The 12,915-nt window shown below is 39.1% G+C and overlaps 1 protein-coding gene across 9 annotated transcripts in view; it reads right to left on the bottom strand.

Annotated features, from left to right (window-relative positions):
• Window positions 1–12,915, bottom strand: part of BBS9 (Bardet-Biedl syndrome 9) — a 312,895-nt gene that overhangs the window by 297,467 nt on the left and 2,513 nt on the right. For all 9 annotated transcript variants that reach the window (XR_015804090.1, XM_088165881.1, XM_088165909.1 and 6 more), the window contains exons 3-5: window positions 10,644–10,794; window positions 9,432–9,496; window positions 6,874–6,987 (exon numbers count right to left, since the gene is read on the bottom strand). Coding sequence is in view for 8 of the 9 variants with exons in the window: in XM_088165881.1 (XP_088022007.1) it covers window positions 6,874–6,987; window positions 9,432–9,496; window positions 10,644–10,794 (330 nt within the window). In the remaining variant the exon portion in view is untranslated. The remainder of the gene's footprint in view (window positions 1–6,873; window positions 6,988–9,431; window positions 9,497–10,643; window positions 10,795–12,915) is intronic.

Raw genomic sequence — 12,915 nt, 5'->3', positions numbered from 1 at the left:
CCAGGGCAAGTGCTATGTACTGCCCACGGTGGAAGCCACCACTGGATGGTTGAAGACCTACCCTTTGCCTTATGCCACTGCTTGAAACACCATCTTAAGCCTTAAAAAGCAAGTTCTTTGGAGGCATGGTACCCCTGAAAAAATTAAATTATATATATACATGCAGTTACAGATACAGGCACATTTTATATCTGAAATAAACCAAGAAGTTTACAATCTTTTCATTACTTAAGGGCTGTGACATTTTGTGGCTAGGTTAAGAGTTCACTTGGTTGAAAACCAGGGTTCAGCACTCATGATTTTATCATGAATCATCCTTTCTGAAATGACCAATATGCTAGAATTGGAGCACTGGATGACAAACTCAACTCTAAGACCATGAGGAAGAGTTCAGAAATATGAAAAGGAGACATGCATTCTAAACAACAAAGGCAGTGTCTGAAGTTCAACTTTTGAAAGTCTGGGCTAACAATACAGGGGTTTTTTTAATATAAAATCAACAGCTGATCTTCCTATGTCCCTTCTTGATAGTTTCTTGTTTTCATTTTAGCACCAGTGTTCAGAGACAGCAAGCAAAAAAGGTATAGCTAAAGCAGCAAAAAAATGTAAAGATCTGCATTATAATTCTTTGCCACAGATTTTAAAGTTCTAAGTCACAACCAACTCTGCCTACACTATGCTTGACTTCTATATTTTCATCTTTGTAGGTGTTTTCCATTTACTATTTTTAAACATTTCCATTAGCTTTGTTTAGAATTCTAGCTAAACTTGTAAGCAATTTCATAGTTATTTCTCATACCCCAGGCCTTTAACAGTTCTGCTGAAAGAGTAAATTTCATTTCACCTTTTTGCTAAAGTTCTACAACCAACAGAACACATTTTGTTTCGATCAATAAAAGATTTTTAGCTATAGAGGTTTTCAGAAAGTGCGTTTGTGCTTTCTATACCTCACTAAGTGTTGCAGTAAATACACCTATAGAATCAACTCAAGAATAAATGCAGCTTTAGAAATGCTGACCAGTAACTGTTGTAAGAGGACCATCTAGTGGTGACAACCACAATTCACACTCTGCCATTTTTAAGAAAAATGTACACTGTTAATCTATGCAAGCTACTGGTCAACTTCTCAGTCTTCGGGTTTTTTATTCCACAGCTTTAATTGTTTCTTTAATTGTTTCTTTAATTTAGGTTTCTACTTTCTATTACGAGAATTAATGAGTTTGTTGTTTCTTCATCTGTTCCTGTTATAAGAACATGTGTCTCAATTCTTCCACATGCAAAAATTGCTCATAGATCAAATCATTAATCAGAAGACACTAGCAAAAATGAAATTTAGAAACTAGGCTACAAAATAGGTTTCTTTACTTCACAATACTTCCCACAGAGAAATCACTAATAGCTTTTTTCTTAATACAAGAGACAAAAAAAATCAACAGTTGAGAAGTGACAGTTGTACTTTGTATGTTTTACATCTCCATCACATTTCCGCCAGAGAGAAGTGCTGCCAAACAGACCAAAATATTACAAACTGGCCATAAACTAGCAGGGATAGAACAGCAAAAAATTACATTGAAGAAAGCTGAATGAGAATGCAATACACATCTAGTGGCTTGTTTCTATATTTTGAATATGTGAAACAACTCCAAAGATATTAAAATCATCAAATCATAAAATAGTTTGGGTGGGAAGGGTTCTTTAAAGGTAATCTAGTCCAAACCTCTCCTGCAATGAAGAGGGACATCTAGATTAGGTTGCTCAGAACACCATTCAATCTGACCTTAAGTGTTTTACCACCCTCATTGTAAAAAAACTTCCTCATTATATCTAATCTAAATTGTCCCTCTTGCAGTATAAAACCATTCCGATTTGTTCTATCACAACAGTCCCTGCTAAAATATTTGTCCTCAGCTTTCCTGTAGGCCCCCTTTAAGTACCTAAAAACCATATTAAGTCTCCCTTCTCCTTCTCCAGGCTGAACAACTGTCTTGGCCTGTCTTCGTAGAAGAGGTGCTTCAGCCCTCTAATCACCTTCATGGCCCTCCTCTGGACCAGCTCTAACAGATCCAGGTCTCTCCTGTGCTGAGGACTCCAGAACTACAAGCAGCACTACAGGTGGGGTCTCACAAGGGAGACAATCACCTCCCTCACCCTGATGGCCACACTGCTTTTGATGCAGACCAGGACATGCTTGGCCTTCCAGGCTGTGAGCACAAACTGCTGCCTCACATCCAGCTTTGCATCCATGAGAACACCCAAGTTCTTTCCTGTAGGACTGCTCTTAATTAATTCATTAATTCCCCTTCTGTATTCATGTCTGGGATTTCCCAGATCCAAGTGCAGCACCTTGCAACTTAGACTAGTTGAACACTGTCAGGTTCCCATGGGCCCACTTCTCAAGCTTGTCCAGGTGCCACTGGATGACATCCCATACTTCAGGTGTGTCAGTCTCACCACACAGCTTGGTATCATCTGCAAACTTTCTGAGTTTGCACCGCCTAGATCATTAATGAAGAAATTAAAGAGCACTGGTCCTGCTATGGATGCCCAAGGAACACCATCTGTCATTCTATACATCTACAGGATAATGAAGGGTCTGTAAGGGAAGCATTATAAGGAGCAGCTGAAGCCACTTCATTTGTTCAGCCTGGAGAAGAGGAAACTGAGAGGAGGTAACATTGTGGTCTTCAGCATCCTCCGGAGGGGAAGTAGAGGGGCAGGTACTGGTCTTTCACTCTTGTGACCACTGACAGGACTTAAGGAAATGACAAGAAGCTGAGTCAGGGGAGGTTTAGGTTGGATATCAGGAAAAAGTTTTTCACACAGAGGGTGGTTGAGCAGCTCCCCAGAGAAGTGGTCACAGCACCAAATATGTCTGAGTTAAAGAAGCACATGGCATGGTTCTTAGGGTGTCCTTCACAGGGTCATGAGTTGGACTGGATGATCCTGATGGGTCCCTTGAAACTCAACATTTTCTGTGATCTACGATTCTCTAGATTTAACAGTACAACCAATTCATCATGCAGTGAACAGCCCACCCATCAAAACCATCTCTCTCCAATTTAAAAGACAGTGTGTCAAAGGCTTTACAGAGGGCCACATATATGACATCCATACTCCTTACCTTGCCCACAGATGTAGCCACTCCATGGCACTCTACCACTAGGCCCTAGGTTGAACTGCCTGGACTTGCCCTTAGTGAAGCCATGCTGGCTGTCTAGAGTCATATCCCTGTTCTTCATATGCCTTAGTGCAGCTCCTTGGAAGTTCTATTCCATGATGTTTCCAGGCACACAGGTGAGGCTGACAGGTCGCAACTTCTCTGGGTGCTCCTTTCCAGCCCTTTTAAAATGTGTTTTCCCAGTTACCCTGTACTTCACCTGCTGCAATGATTTTTCAAGCATCATGGACTGTAGCTTCGCAACTACATCAAACAATTTCTTCAGAACTTTGGGATGCCTCTCAGTCAGGTCTCATAGACTTAGGTTCCTCAGGTAATCATGAAACCAGTTTTCCCTTGTAGTGGGAGAGACTTTGTTCCTGCAGTCCTCATTCTGCTCTCTACCACTCAAGAGGTGTGGGAAGGCAGATTACAAGTGAAGACTGAGTAAAAGAAGTTGTTGAGCTCCTCAGCTTTCCACTTGTCCATTGTTACCAGTTTGCCAGTGTTGCTACCTTTGACCTTCCTCTTCTGGTAAAAGAAAGCCCTTCTTGTTGCTCTTTGCACCCCTCACCCAGTTCATCTCCAGCTATACCTTGGCTTTTCTGACCCCATCCCTATTCAACCACACAGCATCTCTATATTCTTCCCAGATCACCTCTCCCTGCCTCCACTGGCTGTGCATTTCCTTCTTGCCCTTTAGTTTGACTAGCAGGTCTCAATTCAGACATGTCCATCTCTTGCCTTCCTTTCCCAGTTTCTCACACCTGGGGATCCTGAGTTCTTGCACTCTATGGAAGGCATCCTTGAAGAACTGCCATTTTTTGACTCCTTTTCCCTGAGGGCAGTTTCACAAGGAGTCCAACTCCTTGAAGAGTGGGAAGTTTGCTTGCCTAAAGCTCATGGTCTTGACTTTACTTTTCATCTGTCCCATAACCCTCAGGATTGGAAACGCAAACTTTTTTTGTATTTGTCAGTGTTAAATCATATGGCTGAGTAGAATGCACTGCTTTACCACTGAAGGTTTAGGATTAAGAGCACCATAAAAAGAAAAAAAAAAGCATAACCTTCAGGAAGAGAAATCTGACCAAGATTGAGCAACTTCATAGATCAAGTTCTCTGTGTCAACTCCTATAGCATTCTTTGCTTACTCAGATGAAAAATCATGTTCCTGGGTGACTGACATTCACCCTCCTTCCCAACACTCCCACAGTATGCTTCCCTGTATGCATGCTTTCCTCCTTCTGTCCAACTGCCATTCTCCTGTGTCTGCTTCAGTAGCTCTATGAACATGACCTGTGAAGGGCCTCTTTCACCTTCACATTGTTTCAAATATGCTTGACTATAGCAGTAGGACACATTATTAGTCACAGCAGTAACAGACGGCAATAAATGCAAAACCTCTCCCTGTATTTTCTCATTCTACTTCCAGACTGTCTTGCAAAAGGCAGACTGTTAGCAAAGCAAACTCATTGCTGCAGGCTTACAGCACCACATGAATTAACCTCTGCTGAAGGCAAGAGACACCTTTAGCAGATACCCAAAAAGAATTCCAGAGAAGCCTGTGGAAGGCTGATGGTAAAAAAAATGTTTATTTATTTACAGACTCTCAGTGGCACACCAGAACATCTGCCAAACACAGATACACATAGATAGCTTGGCAGGATAGACAAGGACAGGTATTTGTTTACTAAAATTAACATCACTTGCTAGACCTCCTTTCTGGTTCACTCTGGCTGGTCTTGCAAGATAGAACTAAAACCACAATACTGTCCTTCATAAGCCTCAAGGACAGAACAAGATATTAAAGATGATACTTAAAAAAGCTGAAATAGATTCACTGCAAAAGGCTTGGGGCAAGATTAAAAGCATATCCTTGATAAGAAATCTAAACAGATAGTCCAGGAAAACCACATTAAAAGAACATTCAGTCCAGAAAATCTACCAAAAAAAGAATATTCCTTCATTTCCCAAAAAGAACCTTCCCAAGTGTCTTTTTGCCAATTTCTCTGATGCTTCAACACATGCCTTACTAGCCTCCTGACAGGTACCTGAACATTCACTATAATTTTCTTAGATTTAGGTCTTAAACAGAAAGCATCTTGATCTTAATATGAATATGTATTATTCATTACATAACATAAATCCCTGCCTTCTTTGTTTATTTATGACTTGAGATCATTCTTTGTCCAACAGCAATAAACACACATATGTGAACTGGAATATGGTGAAGAAAAAAGGAAAAGGTAATTAGCACGATATGCTAACACAGAAAACTCAGAAAAGTTTACAGAACTTACCAGAGTTCTTTCTGCTGCTCTTGCTGCTTTGTCAGGATTGGCCCTCATTTTGACCATCCTAGGTGTTGAAAAGTGTTTGGCTTGCTGAGTAGGTTCTAGGGTAAATATTACCTCCTGAATCCCTAGCTTGCAAAGACACCTTCTTCATCAGATTACTTGCATCCACCACAGCTCATGAGACAGGTCTGGCATCAAGATTGAGCTGGTGGTCAGACCTCTACTTTGAACTCCATGGTAAATAAACATGCATATCAAAAATCCAGGTAATTTCTTCTGCAGAACTGCATGGTAGTACATGTTTACTTGTTTCATTCTTTCCGAACCGTTCCAGACACTCACAACACTTAGTTTACTATCCCCTATACATTTGCTACTGCAACTTCACTGTAGAATGTCAGGAAGCATTATTACCTCTTCTCAGATTTAAGAACCTCCATATTGTCTTTCTGCTTTTAACAGGAATATGCCATACCATAGACACTCCTCAGGATACTCATAGCATTTATACATGAGTTGACCATTTTCCCTAAGATAGTTGTAAGAATAAGTAGGTGATAATCTCTTCAATCGGTAAGGATCTTGGTCAGCTGAATTTAAGCCCAGGAACAAGCCTGAGTTTAGGGTAAGGCATTGTAGCTTTATTATTAACAAGTTATTACAGGCACAGAGCCGAGAAACTGTATGCATATATTTGCCATATTGATGCAGGAGACTTTCTGCCTTGGAAAGCGACTTATCATTCTGCCAACGATTTAGTGACACTATTTTTGTTGATAACTGCCACCCCCCAATTATTTTTTGACAATCTTTACTTATGAAGAAAAGGAGATGTTAAGCAAAGACAATCTACATGCTTTCACATCACAGCACAAAAACAAGTTCACAAGTCCACAAGTTCAAAAAACACTGATATTTATTAAACTCATTTAAATCTACAAATACACCATAAATATTACTGTCCACTGTTCTGTTTTCCCAATCTAAGTTTAAGTAGGCTTTAGAAGTCTGTATTACATATCTTTCAAGACACTTGATATCTTAGATTCAGCAAAAGAAGGTATTAGCTTTTTAACTTGTCCAGGATAAGCAAGGACAGAAAAGTAGAACAGAATTAAAGCACAGAAGAAAACAATTAGTTTTAGATGTTGAGGTACTTTACAAGGGAAGAGACAGGAATTTTGTCACCTTTTCTAAAACTTATATTATCCTTGTAAACTCATATCCAGTTCAAAATGTGGAAAAAATCTACTCTGCATTTAATATTCTTCACTCATTTCAGCATCAGTTATTTTCAATATGCATCAGATAAAAAGAATCATCAGGCATAAAAAGATGTTTTTCTCTAGACAGCAGCATCATGCTACTTTTCAAAATTCAATTAAACAACTAATTATAAAGACTATACAAGGAGCTTACCTTTTACACCACCAAATGGGCCATAAGTCATATTACAAGCAGTTCTCTGAAGATTGTGCTCATACATCAGTTTAATCTGATACTGGTTCCCATGCTCCACATTCCCCCGAGTTCCTACAAAAAAACAAAGGGTAAATATTTATTAATTTGATCTACAACACTGGGGAAGAAGTAAAGGAGTATCAGTGTAAACAATCTAAAGAAAATGTAACCTAATTTCTAGTGGCTTTTGAGATTTGTAGGCTCACACTGCTACTTTCTGAAAAAAAAAAAAAATCATCTCGCTACAAAATTCCTAAAGGCCAGAACCAGAAATAAGGTCTCACAATATACATGGTAGAAAGACCTGGCAAAAGGCTGAGATTTTACTACTTAAGATGCATTTTTCATGTTGGGCACACCCCTAAGGTCACAAAAAAATCTTTGATTCTCCCTGCTGAAAGGGGAATTCTTATGATTTCTAGTTATTTGGTAAATATACTATATCCAACAGCCAGCTTCAGCTGCAGTGGTCTTTGTCTTGAATTAAACTGTAGCTGGTCATTAGCTAACATTTACAAAGCTGTGGTTAGGGCACACTCATGACTTGCCTTTACTTTGTTTGAAATTGAATTGAGTGATCAACAATGCAGAGATAAAAGACAAACATATGGTAACAAAAATAGCTTTGTGATATACATCACATTCTCTGAAAAGGTCTGCATGAATTTTAATTTCCTGACTCCTTCAAGGAACTAGCAGAGAAAAAAGTCTTTCTAAAGAAGCTGAAGCTCCTCTTTCAAGAATCAAGTTTTTCCTGAACCCCATGAAGAAAGTGAAGTTCATTACATAAAGTAACACTTAAGAACTAATATTAGGAAACAAAAAAAAAAAAGTAAATCAAAACCTTTGAGAACAGCCGCATCAGCTGGGAAAAACGTGTTCTCTATATATAGAAAAACTTCCTATATAAAAAGGTGCTTTTCTACATACTTTTAAATCCTGCCAAAGCTTTAATTATACAAAGATTATTCCAATAACAACATTCTATGAAAGATTTGTAGCTTATGCTAACTTTTAGGTAATTTCTCCAATCAAATCAAACAACTAAACAATTACCCCTAAAGCAGGCTCACATTAGGGAAAAGACTGGAACAGACATGAGGGAAAAAACCCTGCTGAGTAGTAACTAGATAATCAGCAACACTTCAGGATAAACAAGTTAGAAAGCAACCAGTCTGTGTATATTGACTGTAATACAATATCAAGGCCATACTTAAGTCAGCTCTGAAGGATGCTTTTATTTGTCAAAAGAAGCAGCAGAGTGATTTTCATTATGAATAATAGATATGGTAATATGTATAAAGCAAGTAAAGATTCCACTTCATGAAAGTGTAGTTTGCCTTAAAAGCATAAAGAAGTAATGATAGTTATTTCTCAAAGCAGCTTCTTTGAGAGTACGCACTCAGATGACAGAAATTACCTTTAAAGCACGAATACTTAGAGATTAGTATAAAAAGTCTATTAAAAGATAGCAAAATTTTACTTTTATTATTACTTAACGGCTTGAGCCATGTAGACCAAACAGCAAATTCTAACTACTAAAGACATTTAGACTTACTGTCATATGCTCTTAATACAAATTTTAAAACACATTGCTTTAATAAAAATTGTACAGGTAGGCTACAATCCTAAGGCATAAACATTAATACAGCAAAGAGAAAGCATGAAAACTGCAATACATCTCCAAGAATCTCTCCTCAGCAAAGACCACTTTCACAGGTGACTCCAGACAGTCAGAGAGAGCATATTTTTGTAGCCTGCCTGACCACAAGGCTGTAAATAGGAAACAAGCTGCTCCTACAAGAAAACCATGCTCTTGTAATGAAAGGAATCACAGTGTGTCCCTGCTTGGAGAAAATGAACAATACCATGTTGTCTACTGAATTTTGAAAATGGGTGTACCATTAATAGATCTCTTAAATCTGTACTTTGCTCTGAGCATATAGAATTTAAAAAATCAAAACACCAAATATGTATTTCATGACTAGACTCTTCATACACAGAGAGAACACATCATATAGAATTTCCAGTCAAAGGCAGCAGAAGAAAGAGGATTTAAGACAAAACACAGTGGTTTCACCTTCTTACCTCCTGTCTTCTCCTGGGCTACCTTACCAATGTTCTGGCTTTCTAAAAAATTATCTGGACTTCTGAGTTCAGAAAGAATCATAATCATTTATTTTTAAAGAGCTAAGTAGGCTGGCATTATACAACCATTTATTCATTAGCATGTTCAACAATAACACCAATTCATAAAAACATAATGAGAACTAGTTGATCACAATCACTGCTAACCACTGACCATCACAGCATCACAGGCATGGAGCAGATCAGCAAACCTCTGCTAAACCTAATTACTAATGTCTCTTCTTCATACGTGGGCTTGAGTGAAAGAACATGACTGCAGGTCTTCAGTGATGATAAGCAAACACTGTATACACCAAGTTTAACATTAACCTAATCCAAACTTTAGAATACACTTAAAATCACTAGAAAGCTTGAATCTGTAAACTAACCTGAAACAGCATACACACAGAGTTTTCGGCAATGCAACACAGCCAGATGAAGTCCTTCAGTACCACTGTAAAGAAGGGTAGAAAGCCACTATTTTCACATAAATTCAAATAGAATTTATACAGGATAAAATTCAAGCAACATTTTGAAATTGCTCTCATGTGTAGGCGAAATGCAAAGGTTTGGTGTTACATGCTAGCATGAAAACTCAGAAGTACTGATCTCCCTAAATTCATGCTGAAGTGTTTGGAGTTTTGATTTCAAATCAAAATTAATCCTTTAAGAACATATTTTGAGATTAAAATATGAAGAGCAGCACAATTATTTTCCCAGTTTAGTTTAAAACTCATTTGAAATAAGGTGCTGTCAATCTTTCATGGAGGGATGGTATGTGGATCATCCATCCAAACAAGCATTATTCAGCAATATCAGACACTACCTTTTTTTATATTCACTTTTGTACTAGTTACATGGAACCTTCAAACTCTCACATTCTTCTTCCTCCAAACACAAACAGAATTTTTAGCAAAATACTTGTGCTGTAAATACAGAAAATGTTTCAGCTCATTTCACAGAGCAAGACATTATCATTCCTGCAAATGGTCCTTCCATGACAACTTGGCCCTTTGGTCTCAAAGCATGAATCTTTCCCATGATTAGTACAGGTTTTACTTTCATTTTTTTAATAAAGTTCATGCTACAATATTAAAAGTTCTTTTTAAAATTAATCCTTCAAGAACTAATTACTAAAATAAACTTCTCCTAAGTAGATTCTCTTACAACTATAAAGTGTTTTCCTTAGAGTCACAGTATCTCTCTTCTACACGGCCACTTGTTTCCACTAAATTCATTGGAATTAAGGATCTTCTATCCTCTATCAAACAGGAAACGATTGGCCAGTATTATATCCTAGACCATAACAAGTTAGTCAAGTATTCTTAACACCTTAAAAGGTAACTTTCCATGTTAAGTTTTTCCTGTTCTACATACTTCTAAAAATTATATAACTATCTGGAAGACTATCCTCTACATATACCTTAAGTAAAAATCTCTCATATGAAGATGATTCAAGAAGCAGATCAAATACATACTACGGGATTCAGAGATGTATAAATAGTGTCTGTCTAGAAACTGAAAACTCACCCTCCAAAACAAAGGAAGAACATCACATCTAAGACTTAAAGAAACAGCACCATAGCCTGCCATTTACTTACGAAACAAATTTTCCCACTTCCACCTGCAATATTGGTTCTCGCAACTGCACTTCCAAGAGCAAGTCTTCAGGTTGAACTTCATCCCCAGGTTTCACAGGATGTGGATTAAAGATTCTGAGATATCCCTTATAACTGCCCACAATAACTTTATCTACAAAACACACAAACAAAAACAATACATAGGATACTACATGATACAATGGCACATGTGGAATTCAATTTGTTGCAGAGTGCTTCAAATAATACCCTAAAAAGATAGAATATTTACATGATTCTATTAATGGTAATTATGGTGTGTCTTCTAGTTTAACTTTAGCAATTACATTTTTTGCAGATATGTGAATATCTGTCAGCACCAGTGATAGCAGCAAAAGGGTTGAGTGTTTATGGGTAAGAATCAGGGAAAAGCCAACGAGGCAGATGTCATGGTGGGAGTCTGTTACAGACCACCCAACAAGGACAAAGAAGCAATGAAATATTCTACAGCTTGAAGTCTCACAACCACCAGCCGTTGCTCTTGTGGGGGACTTCAACTTACCAGATGTCTGCTGAAAACGCAGCAGAGAGGAACTGTCTAGGAGATTCTTGGAGTGTATGAAAGGTAACTGCCTTGTACAACTGATGAAGGAGCAAACTAGGGAAGGTGCCCCATTGGATTTGCTGTTTGTGAACAGAGAAGGATTTGTAGGTGATTTGATGGTTGGAGGCTGTAGTGGGCACAGTGATCACAAAATTTTATTTTCAATTCTTAGGAGGAAAGAAGGGGAACAGCAGAACAGCTGTCATGGGCTTCCTGAGGGCAGACTTTCTCACCTGTTTAGGAGACTGGTTGACATAGAGTTTCTTGGAAGGCAGTCCTGAAGGGCAAAGGGGCCCAGGTAGGCTGAACATTTGTAACAAAGGAAGTTTCAAAAGGTACAGAACTAAGCTGTCCCCATATGCCAAAGCAAGTTTTCAGGGAAGAATACCATACTGGCTGCACAGAACTTTGGCTGGAACTCAGGAAAATGAGGAGATATGACGTTTGGAAGGAGAAGCTGAATCAGGGGGCTGAATCAGCTGTATCGTAAGGTTATGCAGGAAGAAAATTAAAAGGGCCAAAACCCAACTAGAACTTAATCTAGCTACTGCCATAAAATACAATAAAATGTTTCTATCAATACATCAGCAACAAAAGGATAGCCAAGAAGAATCTTCTTTTTATTGGATACGGAGGGAAACTTAGTGACAAAGGATGAGGAAAAGGCTGAGGTACTTAGAGCTGCCTTTGCCTAAGTCTTCAACAGAGCAGATCTCTTCAGCCTCTGAGCTGGAAGACAGGAGCAGGGAGCAGAATGAGGCCCTCATAATGCAAGGGGAAATGGTCAGCATTCTGCTACATCACTTAGACACAAACACAAGTCTATGGGGCCAGATGGGATCCACCCAGGAACACTGAGAGTGGAAGTGCTCACCAAGCCACTCTCCATAATTTATCATCAGTCCTGGCTGACCAGGGAACTCCCAGCTGAGTGGAAATTAGCAAAGGTGATGCCCTCTATAAGAAGGGCCAGAAGGAGGATCCAGGGAACTACAGGCCAGTCAGCCTGGCCTCAGTACCAGGGAAAGTCATGGAGCATATCATCTTTAGTGCCATCATGCAGCTTGTATGGGACAACCAGGGGATCAGACCCAGCCACCGGGGTTTAAGAAGTGCAGGTTCTGTTTGACTAACCTGATCTCTGTCTGTGATGAGGTAACCAGCTTGATGAAAAAGGGACAGATTGTGGATGTTGCTTACCTCGACTTCAGTAAACGTTTGACAGCATTTCCCACAGCATTCTCCTGGAGAAACTGGATAGTCACAGCTTAAACAGGTGCATTGCTTGCTGGGTAGAAAAGTGGCTGGGTGGCTGAGCCCAGAGAGTGGTGGTGAACTGAGTTACATCCAGCCAGTGACTGGTCTTGAGTGATATTCCCCAGGGCTCAGTACTGGGGCCAGTCCTGTTTAATATCTTTATCAACGACTTGGATGAGGGGACCAAGTACACCCTCATTAAGCTTGCTGATGACACCAAATTGGCTGAGTGGGTTGATCTGCTGGAGGGTAGGATGGCTCTATAGCAGAATTTAAACAGGATGGAACAATGGGTTGAGGCTAATCATATGAGGTCCAACAAGGCCAAGTGCCAGGTCATTCACTTCAGTCACAACAACCACATGCAGCACAACAGACTTGGGGAAGAGTGGCTGGAAAGCTGCCCAACAGAAAAGTACCTAGGGTTACAGGTGA

Source organism: Sturnus vulgaris, chromosome 1 (genome assembly GCF_052056855.1).
Source record: "Sturnus vulgaris isolate bStuVul1 chromosome 1, bStuVul1.hap1, whole genome shotgun sequence".
Taxonomy (NCBI): Eukaryota; Metazoa; Chordata; class Aves; order Passeriformes; family Sturnidae; genus Sturnus; species Sturnus vulgaris.
Note: the sequence above shows the minus strand (reverse complement) of the source record. Positions and strands in the feature narration are given on the sequence as shown.